The 21,320-nt window shown below is 40.4% G+C and overlaps 1 protein-coding gene across 1 annotated transcript in view; it reads right to left on the reverse strand.

Moving 5' to 3' along the window:
* Positions 1-5,528: 5,528 nt before the first annotated feature.
* Positions 5,529-21,320, reverse strand: part of xkr7b (XK, Kell blood group complex subunit-related family, member 7b) — a 50,971-nt gene continuing 35,179 nt past the window's right edge. Inside the window, exons 2-4 of the mRNA XM_031844755.1 lie at positions 16,081-16,280; positions 12,028-12,247; positions 5,529-10,802 (exon numbers count right to left, since the gene is read on the reverse strand). Of these exons, the coding sequence (XP_031700615.1) occupies positions 9,995-10,802; positions 12,028-12,247; positions 16,081-16,280 (1,228 nt within the window). The 3' untranslated portion in view covers positions 5,529-9,994. The remainder of the gene's footprint in view (positions 10,803-12,027; positions 12,248-16,080; positions 16,281-21,320) is intronic.

Here is a 21,320-nt window from a genome sequence, read left to right on the forward strand (position 1 = left end):
ACACACACACACACACACACACACACACACACACACACACACACACAAGAACAGGAAGCAGAGGAAGCCCACTTCCTGTCCGAGAGGAAACTCCACCAGAGACTGATAAGGCCCATTCTCTCTGCACGGATCAAACATACACACACACGCATGCACACACACACACACGCACGCACGCACGCACGCACGCACGCACGCACGCACACTCACGCACGCACGCACGCACGCACACAATTAAGGGATTTTCTCTTATTTAAGTTTCCTTTTATTGAAAACCTTGGAAAATTTGGTTTGGAGGTGCGAACAACTGAGCTACTGTACTTACTAACAGAGAGTTGTGGAGCTCGTCAATACTCAGCACCTATCATTCATTTTGCTTATGATAAACTATGAAAACATAAGCAGGATTGTAAAATACTTTTTCTTTTCTTTACCCCTTTACATTTTGAACTACATTGACACTGTTCACAATGCAACATCATGTGATGATCTTTACTGCAAACCTATTTACAGACTGAGACTGTGGGATTTATTTGAATCTGAACCTAAGATCTCCCTCACGCTAACCAAGGAACATTATAAGAAATTGACCCTTCAGCTGCCCAAAGACTTGGGAAGAGTAACCCATGCTCTTATTATGACACTTCTCGACTGACGTCTAGTTCAATTGCCTCAGCAGAAAACTGCAACAATTTATTTTATTAACAAAAACTATATGTAGATCCAGTTTTAACTTCTCTCCATTATTCTTGATGTACACCGCATTTCATTGGTAGTTGGTGTTCTTTTACCTCCCTCGCCCATTCCCAGTAAAAAATGTGTTGGCATTGTACGTTTGTGCAAACCGCAGGATACAGTGAATGTTGACGTTCTGAACCAAAAAGACATTTCATGCGTTTCATACCGACCTTGTATCACGCTTGCAGAAACACACAATGACACGCGGTTAATGCTGTGAAATGATTTGGTTAGCTTTAGGCAAGAAAAATACTTGGTTGAAGTGAGAAAAAAGGTAATGTTTGTGTTAGAATGATAACAAAACAATGTAGCATAAATAAATAACAACTGAACCTAGCGGAGTTTCTTAACTAACATTACGTAACAAGCATAAAGTTAACATAAACAGTGGGCTCCTTGGTCAAAGACTTGCGTTTGTTTGACTCGTGCACCATCCCAACTGCCCATCGATTTTCTCGCTTGTTATTCTTGTTACTACACCATGTAACTTTAAATAGTGAGTGCTGGATGACACATTTTCGTAGGCCAAGCATCGCCCTGGTTCCCTCGAAAGCAATTTGATGGGACTTTTCAATTGAATTTTGGAATATTACAGAAAATGAGCTTTATAACACATTTTGTTCAGCAAGATCATCTTCACAAACGACCCCTTTTATGATTTTTGCTTTAAAATTCACGAGTGAGATATTTACTGAAGAAGTTTATGCTGTAGAACAGTACTTTTAAGTTTGGCCGCAAGTTTGCTCCTGTCTTTAGTGTTGATTGCATTTGAAGTGATGATGTAATTTCCATTTTAGAGAAATTATCATTCAAAGGGACAGCAAACCTATTGACTCTATACGCTTCCTATCAGTAATTGGATCGTACATGAACACACATTTTCAGAATCCCAAGAGTTTCACACGTCACTGCACCAACCAGAGTTTAGCAACATTGGAATCAAAATATGAATGCAAATCAAATCAAAAAGACATGTTGTGAGGTTGTTTGCTAATGTTGCTAGGACTGTCAAAAAAATTAACAAAAAGTCATGCTTCAGAAGAAATATTTCATGTCTAGTCACACCACAATCAGTGATATTGTCATCCAATGGGACTCAAAGGTGATTTACTCCCAAGAAACAAAACATTTAGGAGTTAATTTAGGACTTGGTAGTCTTCAGGTGCAATGAGCAGGTTTGGCCACAGAGTGGCAGAGCTGTGACATCTGAAGGAAGGAGGAGGGGGAGGAGAGGAAGGAAGGAAAGACATATTTCTTCTCAGCAGGACACTGATGGAGGCAGTAGAGATGACATCAAACCTGTGACCTTTCACACACACACACACACACACACACACACACACACACACACACACACACCATGTAACCATGCTCACATTCAAGGAAACAATAAAGATTTATTGTCATTATGCAACGGATGACAATATAACGAAATGCAGTTGTGGACAAACACACACATACACACTCACACACCACACACACACACACACACACACACACACACACACACACACACACACACCTATTGTGAGGGTAACCACTCCATGGTGACCGGAGGGCTAACAGCTTAACGATCGCCCAGTTACCTAGGCAACGGGAGGCAAAGATGGGGCCTCTCTCTCTCTCTCTCTCTCTCTCTCTCTCTCTCTCTCTCTCTCTCTCTGCCCTGAGAAGAAACCTACAGGGGCTTAACTGTGTCAAAATGAATGGAGGTTGAATCAAAAGTTCTGCTCTGAACAAAGATCAACTCTAAGTGACAGATCAAACAAAATCAAAACATGCCATTTCAAAATAGTATTCTGGAGAAAAATATTTAACTTCGTAACTGGATCCCTAGAATGAAAACAAATGAGATCAGTACAAAGTGAAAAGCAGTTAGTAACGTGGGTTGAGTAGGCAGAGAGAGCTAGCAGCGTGGCAGGAACTACGGGATAGTCGATTAGCTCGGAGAGTCGAGAGACAGCGGAACCAAGATTTCCTCACTGTTTTATATCAATTTTAATCTACAATACTTAAGAATGGCCACACAATGCCAGGTCTCTACACTATATTCACCAGTGACACATGAGTCATGCAAAATAAATGCACATATACATGAACTCACCTGCTCTTGATGTTCTCTCTCTCTTTGACACACACACAAAAACACACAATAATTCATGCTTGTATGAACTTCAAAGTACGTCAGATCTTGATGTGTTTTGGTGCTGCATCAACTCTATCTCTCCAAAAATGTGTGTGTCTTTGCAAGTGTGTGTGAGACTGTGTATTGGGTGTAATATGTGTGAATTTATGCATGTACGTCTGTGTGTGTGTGTATGTGTGTGTGTGTGTGTGCATCAGTGGTATCAAAGAAGCAGAATCCTTAAAACACCTCAAAATCACACATGAGGTCTGACGCAAGAGGAGAAAAAAATACAAGGAGGAAAATGAGAATCAAGGAGAAGACGAAGGTGGAAGAGGAAGAGGAGGGAGGAGGGAAGGAGAGAAGATGGAGAGAGGGATGGAAGAAAACGAGGAAGATGTAGCTTAAAGACGAGGAAGAAACGTTGAAAGTAGAGGAGGGTTGATTGGAAGGGCAGATAAAGAACAAAGAAGCAGAACAAAGAGGCTGACCAGTGAGGAAGGAAGGCGAGGATGAAGATGAAGACAGGTAAAAGAGGGATTGAGATTGGAGAGAAGGCAAGGGTTACAGTTTCTGCTTGTTACATGCATACAGTCATACAGTCTCTTCCAATATAGGTTTACATAATTTTTAGGTTTATTCACAAAACAAACCTACTTGGTTAGCTTTAAAATCGCGGCCTCAGTTAAAATAAGTATGTTTGTTATGTACTTAACTAATGCCACGTCATTTTTGTAACAAAAGTAAGTCAACGTTGACTTGGTGTTACATGGACACTAACAGCGGCCTCCTGGGCGAAAGTCTGTGTCGAAGGTGATCCACACTGACCTCCGTTAAGTGGACTTTCTTGCTCTTTATACTACTTCAGTTACTCTGACCGTCGATGAATGAAGCGTATGGGTTTACATTGGAGTCAGCTGAAAGCCCGGTGTGTCTCAAAGGACTCAAAGAGTGCCTTGGTGCGTCGGTATCAGACACCGAGCGGCGCTGACCAAGTGAGTGAGAACAGGGTTGATTGAACTTGAGAAAAAAGGAAGGAGTGCTTGGAAGCAAGGAGTGAAAAAGAAAAACAAAAGGTCAAATAAGGGGCGGAATACTCAACCCATGAGTTCCTCCTGCTGCGAAGTAAAAGAAAACAGAGAAGAAGAAACAGAGTGAAAACAGACAAAGGAAAAGGAAAGCAAAGGGAAAAAGTCTTGAAGAGAAAAGGGAGGAGGAGGGATTGTTGTTGGGTTGCTGGATCTCCAGAGATGCTTGCCAAATAAACAACAACTCCTCAGGATGGAGGGATGGTGATGTGAGAAAGAGATCAAAGAATGTTGGTTTGAGGGAGAGATTTTGTGTTGTCGCCTCGAGAGGAAAGAAAGAGGAGATTCAAGAAGAAACAAGAGAAACCGGGCGGGAAGATTCAGCGGAAAGCGTTGGTGGAGCTCCAGCTTCAGTTTCAGCTCCGCCTCACTCCGGTATCGCACCTGGGAACTCCTCAGTACAGTCCAAACACAGAAAAACCACGGCCAGTAAGAAACAGCCATATAGAATGAGCTAGATTCTGTCTCAGTGGCGGACATACGTTACAGGTTTTGCAGAGCTTGTTGGATGTATTCAGCAAGTCAAATAAAAACAAAATTCAGCAGCAGTGTTTAATGAAATACAGAGCTTTTGAGGCTCATGGGTACTGTTGTATTTAGAGCCAATTGATAAAAAACTAATGTTCTTGATGAACTGTTCGCAAAAACTAGGAAATTGTGATTTGTTCCAGAAAGTGCATTGGCTTAGTTTGAAAGAAATCTGAAATCTGCTGTTCTAAACTTGTATCCTTGAAATATGGGTATATTGTATAATACCAATGTATAACAGCAGATACATTTTAAAAGAAACAGTTACCTACTGATTGGTTAGTTTTTCTTTTGTGTTGTCATTCTTATCGTCATTATGTTGGTGCAGTTTCTTTTATTCCTTTTTAATATTTTTGGTTTCTCTCCTCATGTTGAGGGGAGGTCTGTTGTATAAGCCTGTTTCTTCTTGACCTCTCCCGTCACATTTCTTATTTTGCCATTATCTGGTTTTCATGAAGTCTCATTTGTGTGCAAATAATAAATAATGAAAAAAAGAACATCGAGTAACGCTGACCTTTTTTAAAATCAACATAATCAGAAAATGTTAAATTGGCAAGTCACAAAATGTTCATACTGCAAATCTTATAATATTTTGTTTGTTTTCCTTGCAACATGATATCCGGTCGTAGAACCGAAAACATAATTGAACTATTTGATGGTTATGCTTAGGCACTTTGTTTCCCTGACACCTAGCAAGTGGTTAGGATTAGGGAAATATTGTGGTCTTGATTAAATACTGACAATGAATAGTGACTTTTTTTTACTTAATTCACATTTAACCAATAACACAATCTTTTGGTTGTCTCAATCTAACATGCAGGACTCAGGATGCAAACCTCAGTCTGTGCTTTGTATGTCATTAAATGTAAAAACGAGTTACGCCCTTACATATGAAGTGAAGTAAAGTGAAGTGCTCAATAGTTCCCTCACAAAGCTTCCCAAATAAGTTAAGTAAAGTTAAGTACAAGTACCTTAAACATTGCAATTAAGTACAATATATGACTTCATATTTATTTTCCATACGCTGTAACAGAAAACACAGACAGCAGTGTATTTCGCCGGCTGTTCAGCCATGTTTACTACAGTATTATTCCCATCTACAGTTATCAGCACATCTTGTTGAGCTCTTTTTTTAACAGCGTCATAGATATTTTCACCACTGGTTTATTTTTCTGCTCATTCACTCAGAGGATGTTGAAGCAGCATTATCAAAAGAACTTAGAGCACATCCTGACATACATACTGTACATACAATACATACATACGAACCAAAGCACACACACTCATACACGTCCTAGTATAGCGCCACTCTGATATATACAGATATATAGAATGAGTAAAAAAAGAAAAGAAAATCTATTTTCAGTTTTTACATCTTAATATAAGAGTCATACCAAAGACATGGCCACTGAGTGAGTAAACAATAGATAAATATATATAAAACAAATACAAAAATAAATAAACATAAATACTTGCATCAATTAATAAAAGATGATTTGAGTTTTTGAACTCGCTTACTTTTTTAACATGTTTTTGTTCAAGTCGGTATATAACCAGCGCACCACTTTTTACTTTTATTTGACTACACAAAGGGCTTCATTATCCAATCAGAGAAAGCGAAGCCTCGCCCTCGGCCCACGATTGGGTGGTTACCATATGCATTATCTGTACATTATCATGCTTGACATGACATAGAATTGTTGTTTTCAGCACCATTAACATCGCAGTGACTGCCACCACTGTACCAACATCCACTAGTTCATAGGACACAACACTGTCAGGATAATGCTAATACCAAGTTATTACTGATATTGACTTTTAATTTCTATTCCTGATTTGTTATTTATCCATTTCAACCCACCACAGACACAGTTTTCCCGCAGAGCAGGTAGGAGAGCTGATATGGAAATGTTGCCCTTGCTGTCTAATTGGGAATACAATCAAAAACCTTTTGAGGATCTGAGCGCTTACATACTTGCTTTTAACAATGCATTAGTGTGTGCATGATGGCCACGCGTGTACCCAATGCTCCGGAGCGTTGATTGTTCACAACATCAGATAATAATGCAACTCATCTGCAGGATGCAATTAGAAACATGGCCTCTCTGGCAGACTCTGACAACTAAACAACAACAATGATGGAAGGTCTTAAAGACAAACTAAGTAACTAAGACATTCTCACGACCATATATTCTGGTGTCTGCCCCCTACAGGATACACTTTTTTTTATCCTACAGGTAGACTGAAGTATATGCAAGATACTGCATCACAACCCCTTATCCTCGTAAATGCATTGTTAAAAGGCAAGTATACAAACTACTCTTAGTGACTTGCTCCACCCATCGACCAAAAGTACACAAGGTTGGAAATACTTCTACTGGGAGCCCCTTCGCCACTTCAGAATATACACATGCGTCATCAGCATAAAGGTGATAATTAAACCCACCCTAGATGCTGCATAATAAAGACATTTGTGTTGGTCCCAGGTGGCAGCAGGAGGGAACTGTTTGAATTCCTTCACTACCCAAGAAAGTAAATAGTAGATTACTCCACAGTAAACTGTCCGTCTGCCAGGGTGGATATGGTGAAGAGGTTCATACACGTTGAACAGCTTTCTCTGGATGAAACATTTGTTCAGTAGATGTTTTTAGTTTTTACACTATAAACATTTTGACGTAAAATGTTCATGTTAACACAACAGCATGCCCCAGCTTTGAAAAGGGTAAGGGAAGTGCCAAAGTAAAGTTGAGATGTCATTTATATTCATCCGAATAAAAACTAGAATCTAAACAACTTTGACACAAGTTTATAGTAGTTAAATATGAATTTTTACTGTGCCATAATATTTTGTTTTTTTGTGCTTGTGTCAGTCAACCTTAAATTGGTGACCCCCTGAACAGTCACATCCTCTAAATGCTTGTTGGGTTGTAATTTAAAAATCTTGGTGTTGCAGCTAAGGAAAAATAAATGAAAGTTAAACTGCATCATGAACTGGGAGCTACACAGTATCTCAAATGCATCTTCAATGGTGTTTTGATGGACATGCTTTTTGAGATGCATCAGAGTCACATAGGGAATGCAATGGTGTTAAGAGAAATGCTTTTGAGTGCATTGCTAAAAATGCTAACATCTCGTGTTGCCTTTATCTAAAACAATCACAACATTGGTATAAATGTTTCTTGGATGGACTCGAAGAACGTCCTCTTCATAACAAATCACAAGTCACCTTATATGCACAGACTAACCTAAGGCTTTTAAAGAAACGTTTCAAAGAACTTCAAAGAGACTGCCAAAGAGAGATCTGTTGTGTAATATGAGAGAGGACAAAAATTAGCTTTGATGAGAGTGTTTTTTTTTGTTTTTGTTTTTTTCACTGTTCTGCCTCCAGGTACTGTTGCTGACCATGCTGGACTTTCTTAGCATCTAGCTGCTTCTAATTGATAGTAACACATTCACACCTGGGAGCTGCTGCCTTTAAACTTCAACCCTTGAAGTTGTGTGCCGATCAACTCCGCTGAATTTGTTCAAGTTGTGCGGGCATCACAACAGCAGTTTAAAAGGAGCAAAGAGGATTTCTCATCTGACGATTTAATTTTTCCTGTCAGTCGACTGATGTCACTTACCAGTACAAACCTGACTCTATCGACTTTGAAGGCCTGTACATGGTTTCATTTTGTAAACATCTTCTTTCAAAAATTCCAAACCCTTGTCACCATCCTATCTGTAACAATAAACAGCAGCTTTTGCTAACTAGCTAGCCCGCAAAAACAATCCTGGTACTTTGCAACTCTGAGTTTTTGTTATCAATTTCTTTTGCGTGTATATTGTTACTTGTATTAACCGCTCACTAGATTTGTTCTAGTGTTTTCACATTCCAACAAACTGTTGTAGGATACCTTAAGGTCTGTTGATGTGACTAAGAGACATTTTTTTATCAGCTACTGTTGAAAATGTTTTCATAGCACAATGAGGTTGTTAATGACACCCTTTATACCTCTACATCTTATGTATTCTAAGAAAAGTGGACAACATTTAGACTCTTACGAGTAAATGAAGCTTCTTCATCCAAAAGTCATTCATCAACTAGAGCTTATTATAATAGCTTATATCTGACATCTGTATTTATTCAACTGTACATCACAGGCCTGTTTGTGGCGAGTTAGAGCATGCCATATGGGGGGTAACCATCGCGGAAGTCGTCCACCTTACATCCTTACATCCAGACCTGATTGATTTTTTTCCAATTAAGTCCTTTATCAAGTTGGGGGGTGACAGAGCAGCTGGGATGTAATCAATGGAACTTTTGCTATGGCTGTTTTTGTACCACATATGGATGGCTGGCTGTTATCACTTGTATCTCAGGCTTACATTTCAGAATCACTTGTGAGCCATTCACATGATGGGTCCTTGTTTTGTCATGAGACTTGAGCCCAATGTATACGACTACATTTCTCTTTCGACACCACGGACAGAATGTGAGGGACATGCAACCTTTTGGAAGCATGATGGTACAGCAAATGTAAAATGTTTTAATCTCTGTCTAATTGCAAAGACAAATACTCCTATTCACTGTATGTATACTCTGCAAAGTGATTGCATTTCTTTAAATATTAAAGAGTACTCAATTGGCAATTAATTAGTGATTTGGAGGTAAAAAGAAATCTAGACGTCTTGATTAAAACCCGGCTAAGTGTTGTTAAAAAGTGAGATATCATTAATCATTGTTTAATTCAAGTTTTTAGTTTATTTCATCCTGTAGTTATGTCCTGCGTCACTGGTCATAACTACGTTAACACATTTTAAGGGCTGTTGAAACATCATATTTAGCCTTTTATACGTCACCCAGATTTCTAAAAATAACTATCACTTTTCAACCAAATTTAACTTAGTTTTAACCTAGATGTCTCGGCGTCTTTTGCCCTGCAAATCACGTAGGCAATATTTATGAGATAGTGAGTCCCCATTCTTGTCTAATTTGCTACCAAACCAAATGATTGCATGTCCCGTGCAAACTCCAGTCTCTAAAAGTTCCCAGGTAAGTCTCTGTTGAATCTCCGAGTCCAAGGCTCAAGTTCATGCAGCGGACTGTTTCTCAATTATCTCAAACTCCGCAACTTCATTGCCCTCAAATCCTTTTACTTCTTGCTCTAACCATGCAGGATGAAACCAAATCTAACACTCCTTGGTCCCAGGATGAGCGATCAAATGTCTCACCTCCAAGCTTTTAGAAAAGATGAAGATTATCTCAGTTCAGTGTTACTCCCTTTACTTCCCACGGCTCATTCATGCTACGTACTCCCGGACTGCGCCCTAAGGGGAGAGCTTTAGTCCCAGATTGCGCTTCACATTTTACAATCAAGTTTGACAACCTCTTTAAAAAAAAAAAAAAGAGTTGCCTGAAACTCTGTCTCCTTTCCATGCTTCTCCTGGGCATAGGTAGTCCTGGGATGAGAACTGATCTCAGGCTTAGCCTTGGTCTCAGACTGCACTTTTACGTTTAAAAGCCTCCGTTGGCTTAGACGGTTGTCTCATATTCTAAAACCTCTTTGCTGCCCATCATGCTACTCCTGTACTGTATCCTCGGGCTGACGGCTGATGAGGTCTCCAGAAGCAGAATGGTTTTGCGAAGACGCCGATCGATAAAGTGCGCATCCCAGGCCGGGTATCGCTTCCTTGGGAGGTCGATCCGGATCACAGGTCCCTCCTGTGCACGAGATGAGGAGGAGGTCCTGTGAAGGAGTGCAGGAGAAGATGAAGGGGAGGGACGTACCTGGAAGACAGGCAGGCAACTGTCCCTGTCTCTGTCCTTGTCTCGCTCTCCGGGAACCGGCTCCCCCGTGTCTTTAGTCCTGGGGAGAGTTCTCGGAGGGCTGGTAATGACCATGTCTGTTTGGGAGCCATGGGATGGGGTGAGGCAAGCATCAATCACTCCCGCTACCCCTACCGCACTCACCACACCCTCATCCACACACCCTCCCCACTGTGAGCCCAGAACGGGCCCATCCGGGTGCAGCCAGCAGTAGTACACCAACATGAAGAAGGTTCCCAGGGCAAAGCTGCAGGCCACCAGGCACACCACCACCAGGGCATAGGAGTCGGAGGTGTGTGGGCCACGGTAAGTGTACCAGGCGGCGGTCAGTGCCACATTCTCAACCAGCGTCACAGAATAGTAGACGGTCATCCGTAGGCGACTGGGTCCTTCCTTGACATTGAACCAGCAAAAGATGTAGATGATGCCCACCACCATGTTATAGATGATTTCCTCCCATTTGGACATGCAGAAGTCAGTTTCACCTTGGATGATCCAGAAGGTCATGACACACCTGAAAGACAATAAAGAAAAGCCTTAATAACGGCACTATGAGTCCTGCTACTAAGAATAATAAGGTCATTCGGATGGACAACCTCAAAAGGACTTTGTGATGACTGTGTATTTTCTATTTTCTAAAAGATAGCACCTATTCTTTGTTTTAATACCGACATGCATTTTATTATTTGTACATTATTACTACGACCATCATTCAAGTTAAAACTCTAATGAGCAGATGGACATGAAATTCACTGAGCACATTCATATTCTCTTTATTTTGGACACCTATATATGCACCCCAATGTCATAACATAATATAACTTGTAGTCTAATGAACTGATCTCAATGCAATTTAGGGAGCAAATTCTCAAAATGTGTACGGTGACACGTTTTAACACTTACTTCCCAATAACAATGAGATGGGCAACGCAGGTAATCATAAGAATTATCATGTGATGCATGTTTAGCGATTTCAATCTATTACCTGGGTAATGTAATGCATTTTTAGGGATTTTAATTATATACCTGCATGGGAATTAAGGGATATTTCAACGAAACATTTGAAAACACAACAGACGCACAATTGCCTAAAGTTAAAGCATGACAAGACATTGATATTGAATCTCTGCTTACCACAACCTTTTTGCACCAATTTGATACATTTATAAAAAATCACAATGAATGGGGAGGAACATTATAAATCAACCAACATTAACTATTGTGTGTCCTTCTTTAGGGGAAAGAAGCGGCAGAGTGCAGAGAAAGCAGATTGTTGTGAACACACTGATTTAATAAGGCTAATGAGTGAGAACGGGCGTATGTTAAAAGAGGATATATTTACAGTTTTTACTGACGATTTACTTAATCAAGCTGTTTCCCTGTACAATACTGTAAACGACAATGTATTTCAGTAAATACATAGCATGACTATCTCAAGGCTCTAATTTTGGACACAGATGTATTGAATAATTGATCTTCTATTTCTTTTGAGGACCTGCCGTTGAGATACAAGACCACTGATACAATATTCATTTGATGTCAATGCAGCCAGTCAATGGTTGGGTAATAACTGTAAACTTGTACTAAACACTCAAACAATAAATATTTTTTCTGGTTACTATAATTGAGAGTTTTCTCCTGATAACTATTAAAAAAACTCGTCAGTATTCATCATTTTGTCAAATACTAAGCTTCTCATAGTGGGTCCAGACTCTTTTGCATCAGGTCACATGGCGCACCAGTGGCTGACGATGAAAATGCCGAAGTAGAGCTGGAAGACGGAGGCGAAGAGGGCAAAGGCCACGGTCCTCGCCCCGATGGTGAAGAAGTGCCACAGCATCTGGGTGATCACGGCCTTGTAAGACATTGGCAGCTTGTCGTCGCGGGAGTCCCGGAGAACCTTCTGGTAAGAGGCGATCATCCAGGCCAGAGAGACCAGGGAGGCCGAGGCAGAGAGCCCTGGAAGGACAGATGAACAGAGAGAGAGAAAACAACAAGAGGAAGGGAAGAAAGAGGCACAAATTTAAAAACATTTGGGTGATGAAGGGGGAAGTTAAATAAAGAAAGGTAGTAGCTGGCTAATTATAACAAATACACACTGACATGAAATACCAATATTTCAGTCAAATGAACTGTGAAACTTTGATATTGAATGTGAACAAGTGTCTCAAATGTGACAATTTTAACCATATACCTCACAGCATGACAACCATGACAATCACTGTCAAATGTTTGAGACCTTTAAGATATTTTTTTCCTGGACCAGAACAAACTGAACAACTGCTAGTGAAAACAACACAATGGTAAAGAATTTCTGTTTACCAAAAGATGGCGTAACGTCTCAATTGATGCTAAAATTCTAATATGGGACCTTTAAAAGTTTTGCGTCCTCGCTCATTCAAGTAGACCTGGACTAGTTTCAATTGAAGTAAAAGGATCATTAGCCCGCACACGTAACTGTGAGGCACACTGCAAGCCGCCCAGAGTGCAGTTTAAACACATTAAACATTCATGTGTGTTAATCATGCAGTCTTGTCTCAAATTAGCCATGAATCACACTGAGAAGGCATTAAAATTTGAGCAGAAAAAGAGCTGCATCGACTCTGCATTTTAATGTAATGTTTTTATGAAGAGATCGGGGAGAACTTGAATATTCCTCTCATGTAGAAACTTACTGATATTTAAAAAACTAAGATTACTGCTGTTGAAAACAAGTTTTTGCCTTGAAGACTCAGAGTTGCAGTTTTTAGGTCCATAACGTCCATAAGGTCACTCTTAAAGGCAGGGCGGGAGAGGGACTCGATTAGCCACTTGTATCAAATGGCCTAAAAGCAATGCAGGACATTTTGCTTGATCACATCGTACTCAAATGATATGCAGATTGTCATGTTTTTCTTCTAATCTAGTTTTTCTGTTTGTTGTACTTGAAACACCTTGAATGCCCGCTCATGCTCTTTAATTACAAAGTCGTTAGAGATCGGAAAAAACAACAACAATAATAATTGTACAAACAAAACTGATTGTTGCTTTAACGAAACACAAAGATAACTTGTGTTCTTCAGTTGTTGAATTCACTCCTCCATGTTTATGTCAGGACGGCACCTTTGAGAGCGCGTCTATTTCACAGCGGGCAGAATGCTAAATTATTCCATTTTTGTTTTGATCTCAGTTTGTTTTAATATTCATTTCTTACTTTATGTTTTTAGAGTGTGTCTTGGTTTCATGTTATTAGTGGTTCGTTCCTAAGTGTGTTCTGCAGCAGGAGAGATTTCTCTGGATGTTTTCACCATCATCCTTAGCTTGATACATTTTACCCTTTTATACAAAATGGAATTTGACATCATCCCAAGCTGACCATCTCAGGGAACAACCCCCTCTTGCTGAGTTGATAAACCCCACCTGGGTTTACAAGCCAGACCAATGACATGACTCGTTTCCTGGCTTCAGGAAATAAACCAAAGCAGCTACAGAAGAAATGAAGGAGAGGGGATTATGGGTGGAAAGAGACAGATGCAGTTTGTTATGCTTGGAATACCCAGCACATCCCAAATATTTGGAGAAACTATAACCAGCAGGGATTTATAATAACAGATGACTTGAATGATTAATTGGCAGAACTGAAAGTCGGTTAATTTGATTGGTTTGCTGACCAATGAGCCATATCAGCACCAAGGTGATACATGGGAGAGTCTGTATTGTATACTGTAAGTGTTTGGTCCTCACTTCTTCAAAAGTCTATTTGAGGTTTAAGACAAGGTTTTAGGGTTTAAGTTAGAATTTCGGCTAAGGTTAAGGTAAGTAATAAGGAAATGAAGCAAAACTGATTTTCAAATGTCACATGGAGAGCGATTAGATTTTCAGCAGGAGTTAAGAAAGGTAATTTAGCCTGGCACTGTGGCTTATGCAGGCAGATAGTTCGAACATCGAACAAGAGATTTATTTCTCTTCTGTGGCAATAGACACAACAAAAGATGACAAACAGTGGTGTTAACATTACCACGCTAAACGATTATACTGGCTTTCCCCCTGCACACGCCTCTTGTATATGAGAACAGCCAGCCCAGCAACCACACAGGTGAGCTATCTATACAGAAACACTCTCAAAGGGCCATACATGTTCTTCTAGTGACGGTCAAAGCTCAACCACTAACTGAGTCACGTCTTTTCAATCTGTCTTTTGTGATTGTATGCGCCAGATCTGAAAACAGCCGTGTCCTAATCTGTGTGTCCGCAGTTGACAGGTTGAATGCAACCTGCCAGATCAGATAGTGGTGATGTGAGACCTACAGTACGTTTGATAAACTGTCCCGATCGTGCCCGCATGCTGTCCACACCTCACTGAGGTCTGAGCTTAGAATGAGACAGGCCCCTTCTGCATGCGGTCTGGTTGATCCGATCCTAGAGCGAGCAAGAGCTGATCACGGAGCGCAAAGACTTGACAGTTGATGCGTCCTGGCATGATCGGATGACAAAAGTTGAACTGAAACGACAAGCGTAACCACGGCCTAGGATCCCGGTAGTCGCTGCTCATGTCATGCATGCCGTTGTGTTACACTCAGTGTGTGAACTACAGAATACCCTGGGGTTCTGGAGAAGCTCACTTTCTTTTGTATTGCCCTTGTCCCTTCTTTTTGACATATCTGTATGCTGCTGACTAAATAAAAAGATAACGTTTTTGATATTGCGTCACCATACTTTGCTGGTCATGACAAGCCGGTATCTTTATTAAAGTAAAATACCGATGCATTACCCTCCTTAATGAATCATACATCGATAATAGCCGAATTTTACGCATGATCCATGATGATGAAAACACAGAAAAATAGAAATGCAGGGCAAAAATAGCATATTGTCAGTAGTTTAGAGACCGCCAAGATTTCACAGATCATGTTTTCAAAAGGACCTCATGTCTTACTAAGAGGAGCCAAGCTCTCCCTGGCTCCCCTGTATGTTGTACCTTGGCTACACTGAGATGTTAAGGACAGTCACTGTCCCCGTGTCCCCTCGTAGAATATAAGTATGGACTTAATAACAAATTATGCATATAATTATGCATATTTGTAAGCTTTTCTGTTGGTCATGTGTTTTTAAGCTTTCATATGTGTCCCGTGATTCGTACAATTCAAATATGTGTCTGATTCTTCACTTCGGTGCCGCCAGGTGTGTGTGTGTGAATGCTGAGTGTGTACAGTGTGAGCGTCTGTGTGTGTGTGTGTGTGTGAGAGAGAGTGAGTGAGTGAGAAAGAGAGAGAGGGAGAGAGAGAGAGAGTTTTGTTTTATTCATCAAAGGCCAATCTGCTTCTTGTAAGAGGTGCATAAATAAAGCATAGACTCCACTACTGATATCTGCTGTCTAAACATGCATATGCACACACACGCGCACACACACACGCGCACACACACACACACGCTCTTTCTCTCTCTTAGGAGAAGCCTTTGTAACAACCAGAAATTGCAATAAAATCCAATAAAATAGGTCCAATATAAAGTAGATAACCATCAGGATAATTCCGACCTATTACTACTGGGATCTATATGTGTTCATAGTCTTCTATCGTATTTTTAAATTTCTTAATCAGTAATATAAACATTGTACTAAAACTGTGGTAAAGTTGTTTAAATGATCTGGCTTCCTGCTGAATCTGACATGGCTCTATTAGCTGTGTCACAAAATTTCAGCAACTCGGTGAGTACAACTTCATCATATCAATCGAAGGCACTCTGTCAGTGAAACCTGCTTCCACTGACGTGTCACACTTTCCACAGCGGAGCAGGAAGTGCATCTCGCTCACCTTGCAGCGGGAGGACGATGTTTCCGTGGATCATGATGCTCAGCTGGAGGACGAGCTGCGGAGCGGACTTCAGGAAGGCCTCCAGGAGGCGCAGCATGGTGATGTCAGCGCTCTCGAACATCAGCCGCCAGTGGAAGTGGCGACAGGGCCCGTTGCCGTGCCAACGGCTCTGGGCACCAAGGTAGAGAGCGTGGACGTACCTGAGGGCGAGAGAGGTTCAGAATAGTGATGCGCGATGCTTCTTTATCAGCCCTGCATCACCAGTGCTTTCAGAACATCATTTTACAGGACATTTTAGGGATTTAGAATCTGTACATTTGACCTCATGCAAGACATTTTTCATATTATTAACTTTCTCTGACTTTATTTTGGTGGGCCGGTACGAGTGTGCCACGTCAGATAAATGCTTTTAACTTGAGATAACTATGTAAACGACCATCGTAAACACAACGAATGCCGCCTGTTTGTAAATGAACGCACCTGAATGAGAATTGTAAATGATCATATTAACGCCCCAATATTACCATATAAGGCTACGCGTCCAGCCCCATATCTCCTATATTGAAGTCCTGCTTTTGGAGATTCATAAAGGAAAGTCTACAATTTTTAACAGCGTCAGCAGCAGAATTAAGGTCCTGCTAGAGCCGAGGAGTGGAGAAAACAATGAGTGTTTTTAATGCCGTGTCACCTGAGTGCCGTACTGTCACTGAAATAAAGAAGACACTGTTTGATATGAAAAACGTCTCGCCACAGCGATCAATGACTGCAACGGGAGGGGGTCAAAAAATGTAGGTCATTTTGCATATTGAGATGGTCATATTGGTATTTTAGTGTTGTACAAAAGTATCAATAGACACTTTAAATTGATGTTGATATCATTAGTTATGTGTACAGATTTTAGATCATATTAGCCTATAATTTGAATAGTACAGGATAATGTTAACACAATTATGAGGTGTAATTTATTCAAGGCTTTCAAACTCAAAATTGCTTCAAAGTAATCAAATATTGAATGCTTTAGTGAAAATATAAAACTAAAACCCAAAACTGGTAAAAGAAATGGAAACAAATGATTTTCCAGCATGACATATAATGCAAAAATGGCAAAGGTACAAGACTGTGTCAATAATTATTTTAAGAGTGAAGGAACTATATCCCGTAAACCGTTGTGAATGGTCGCCCCTCGAAACTCCAGATAAAACCGTTATCTAAAATGAAGAGAGATTCAGTAGCTGCCTGCCTTATTTCACGCCTCAAACACATCGTAGAGAACTTCCAGGCGCTCACTGTTGAGCCCTGTACTGTATTAATACACAGAATAATCACATTAAAAAGTAAAAAAAACAACAGGATGTCAGTCAAGGAGGCTTTTTGTTCACACTGAGGTGTTTGTGTGTGATGAAGGTAGTGGCAGAGCATCACTAATGCCAAACAAAAATCTCAAGGGTTTTCTTGCATATGTCAGAGCAGCAATCTAAATTCAAACGGGTGCAAGGCTATAACAGTAAACAAATCTAAATTACATATTCCAGGAGAAATATGAACCCTCACCACGCTGTTCTCCTGGGAGATAAAAACACCTGAGAGTGATGTGTGAATCTCTAGGGAAAGACCTTTACCCTCACCTGTCACTGTTTAACTCTGTTGTGCTTTTGTTTTGCTGTTTCTTTTGTGTCAGCGACAATATCGGTTGCCGGGTTGCAGCGGGTCAACTAGTATCCTCGTTTTTTGGAGAGATATTTGATGTGAGGAGAGGACGAGGCAGCGCCGTTCAAAGAACTGAGATGGGCCTGTTTTGTTGGAGGTATTATTTTAACCTGCTGGTGCAACACAAGGTCTGCATTAAAGAGCTGTCAGTCGGGAACAGGAGTGGAGTAAGAAAGTGTGACAGAAAAACACAAGATACCTTTTGGAAAACAGGTTGTTCTGCCTTATAAGGCAGACGTGGTTTCAAGCCGATGGTGAACGAGAAGTAAACACAAACTGTGGCGTGGGTTCAGTTACATGAGTGGTCCAAGAGGTCCCTAAGACACACCTGAGAGGTCACTGGATCGCTGCAAAAAATCTGCTTCATTTTTGCGTGGAACTTGATTCATTACAGTTAAAAAAAAGATAATCTGCCAGTGCAGTAAGAATGTTTCTGACTGCACTCACAGTTTCTACCTGATACCAGCTGCCTTCTTCTTCTTTCAAGACACAGGCACTTTCTATAAAAACAGTCAAATTCTCACTGTTTTCACTTATCTAAAAAAAAAAAAAAGAGGCTTTAAGTATAACGTTGGAGGTTTTTAAAAAGAAAATTACTTAAAACAACTCTGAGGTAAGACTAAGATCTGTGACTGCAAGGTTCGTCAAGTAGACATTGCTTCATTTTAAGGGGTCTCATCTCAGATGGAGGAGTAAAACAAGGTGGCTGAAATGCATCTGGTGTTGGTGTGTATTTGAGGAAGGAGTGAGGCATCATGGGAGTGAAAGGATGGCAGACAGTAGCAGTAGTGCAGCAGGACGGATGAGGAGAGATGAAGCTATGCTGGAGGAAAAGTGAGACGACACTCACTTCCTGCGCTTCTGCATTTCAAGCAGATTTTAAATAGAGGGGTAAAAATAACCTAGAAGTGTAAGCAGATGCACACACACACACACACACACACACACACACACACACACACGTCAGCATATATGACGCTGTTCAAGTCTGCAAAACACAGGCAAGCACGGATACACATGTGTACGTGTTTGACATGCAAACTGTCTTACACACCTAAATACGTGATACACATGATATGCCTCATATGCATATTCTAACACACACACACACACACACACACACACACACACACACACACACACACACACAGAGTTACAGACAGGCAGGAAGGCCAACGAGGCAGCCTGGAAATCTGTATCTCTGCAAATAATTTGCTGTCCAAGCACTACTGGCACTCCTCCATTCAGTCCCTGTGTGTCTCTGCCTCTATCTTAATCTCCACCTCAGTATCTGTTATTTTTGACTTTCACCCTTTTATCTCTGTCTCTTTATTTATCTCTCCTTTTCTGTTCATCTGCTTTCTTTCTCTTTGATTGTGGACGGCGGTGTTGACGGCTCAGTGGGTCAATTACTTTGGTCCAGACTGTAATGTTTGTGCATGTGACATTAATGTGCCCATCAGGGTTAAATATAATCCTCTGATTTTACATGGAGCCAATTTGAATGTGTCCAATAATTTGGTTTATGACTAAATACCTGCAAAACTATATTGACGTTTCCATCAGCCTGCTGATGTTTTAGCTCACATTTAGTAAAGTCTGGCAGAGCTTCTAGCATGGCTGTAGACTCTAATAGTGTGCCTCAACTTGTGTACCTCTGTACTTACACTTACTATTTTGAATGCATAAGTGCGTTCACACTGACAAGTATGGCAAAAAGGCAGTACACAATGAGTACCCAGACGGTGTACTCATAACAGTCAAGAAGTTGGGTGTGGAATGATGGACACTCTGGACATTCACCATCCCCATCTTGGCTACGTAGTGGGTGTAAAGGGGCCAGCCTCTCGTGAAAATGGCGAGGAAGCTCTAGCGGTTGTGTTTGCTCCAGTGAACATTGCACTATTCGAATGCAAGTCGGCAAATATTTTGGCGGGCACAAATTGTGATCAAATGTTTGCGGTGAAGCGCCGTTTCAATTTGCCGTTTCAAGGAAGAAGATTCGAAATTCATGCACAACGAAAGTAAGTACATAGTGTACACAGTGTGCTACATAAGTGTAGGCTTACTAATAAAAGTATTTGAATTAAGACACAGTTTAAGTCTGGTTACCATTTAATTCCACATTTCTCTTTGTTCTATTGCTATTTATCCGTTTAGACTTTTTCAAACAATCCCTTGTTGTATTTCTTACTTGTTGAGTAGGCCTTTCTCTTTCATCTTCTATACCTTTTTTGTGTGTTTTCTCTAGGAATTGTTCATAATCCTTCTCTTTTTCTGCCTCCTTTCCTTTGCTTGTTATCTCTTATTTAGTTTCTCTCTCAATCCAATGTCATGCAGCTATTGTCTCTCTCTCTCTCCAACCAATTTATTTTGTTCTTCCCTTGAGCGTGCTCTCTTCTTCCAGCTTCCAATCTATAAAATCTATATAAATCGTCTCTCTACTCTTACCTCCGTCACTCCTCTTTCTCCTTCCCTATTCCTACTTTCTCCTCCTCCCCTTTCCTTTCCTCTGGGCAAAAACTCAAGGAGACTATCTACAAGGCCACAGTTGGACCTCTGAGACCCTGAACATTTGTGAAAAGAGCGAGAGTAGAGTCTTTGGAGAATGTCTGCCAAGTGTGATGGTGAGCCAAGATTGAGCCCAAGGAGCGAGAGAAGAAATTAAACTGTTATACACACTTCATTTAAATCTCCTTTAAATATATTTTACAGGTCAACAGAAATACAGTGATCAGCAGCAAAAAAGGAAACGGAGGCAAAGATTTGTAATTTAACTGAAATCACCAGCAGCTCTTTTAACATCATTTTATGTACATTATCACGCTTATTATACAGCTACTTACAAAAGAAATCAATCATTTGAAAGCTTTAAAAATGCTTGTAATGCAGTGTAGTGTAATAAAAATAACAAAATCAAGGCTCTATTCATACACTATATGGCTACATGTACAATGGTTCAACCAGACTGACAATTGTCTCCATGATGTCAAACAAACAAGAGAAGTCATCATGTGGCTGTGAATGTATTAAAGGTTATTATGTTGTTGCAGACATTCTGAACATTTGAACGTTTTTATAATTACGATCATGATTATAATAATTATTGACACTGTTGAGGCATCAATTGACTGTCTGCAGATTCCATCACTACAGCTCATTGACTTGAAATGGATCAGCATACCCAGGACACAGTGAGATGAAGTAAACAAAGGCCAGGAAACAGATATTAGAGGAAGGAATAATTAATGATTTGTTTCCCAAACGACAATAATAAAACTATGATGATAACTGAAGTGGATAGTTGGCACCAGGAGGCTGTTATGATGTTAAATCACTCAATTATTTCCTCATGATTATTTTTATAGCTACTGCTCACAAGGCTAATGACATCTCTGTATGGTTTCTGATGTTATAACTACATCTTAACCGCTGTGACATCACTGACAGCAAGGCCATTACTGTAAATCCTCCATTGAAGAGACAGAGAGGAAATGGAAACACACACAGAGAGAGAGAGAGAGAGAGAGAGA

Source organism: Anarrhichthys ocellatus, unplaced genomic scaffold (genome assembly GCF_004355925.1).
Source record: "Anarrhichthys ocellatus isolate YVR2014 unplaced genomic scaffold, GSC_Weel_1.0 scaffold5, whole genome shotgun sequence".
NCBI classification, from domain to species: domain Eukaryota; kingdom Metazoa; phylum Chordata; class Actinopteri; order Perciformes; family Anarhichadidae; genus Anarrhichthys; species Anarrhichthys ocellatus.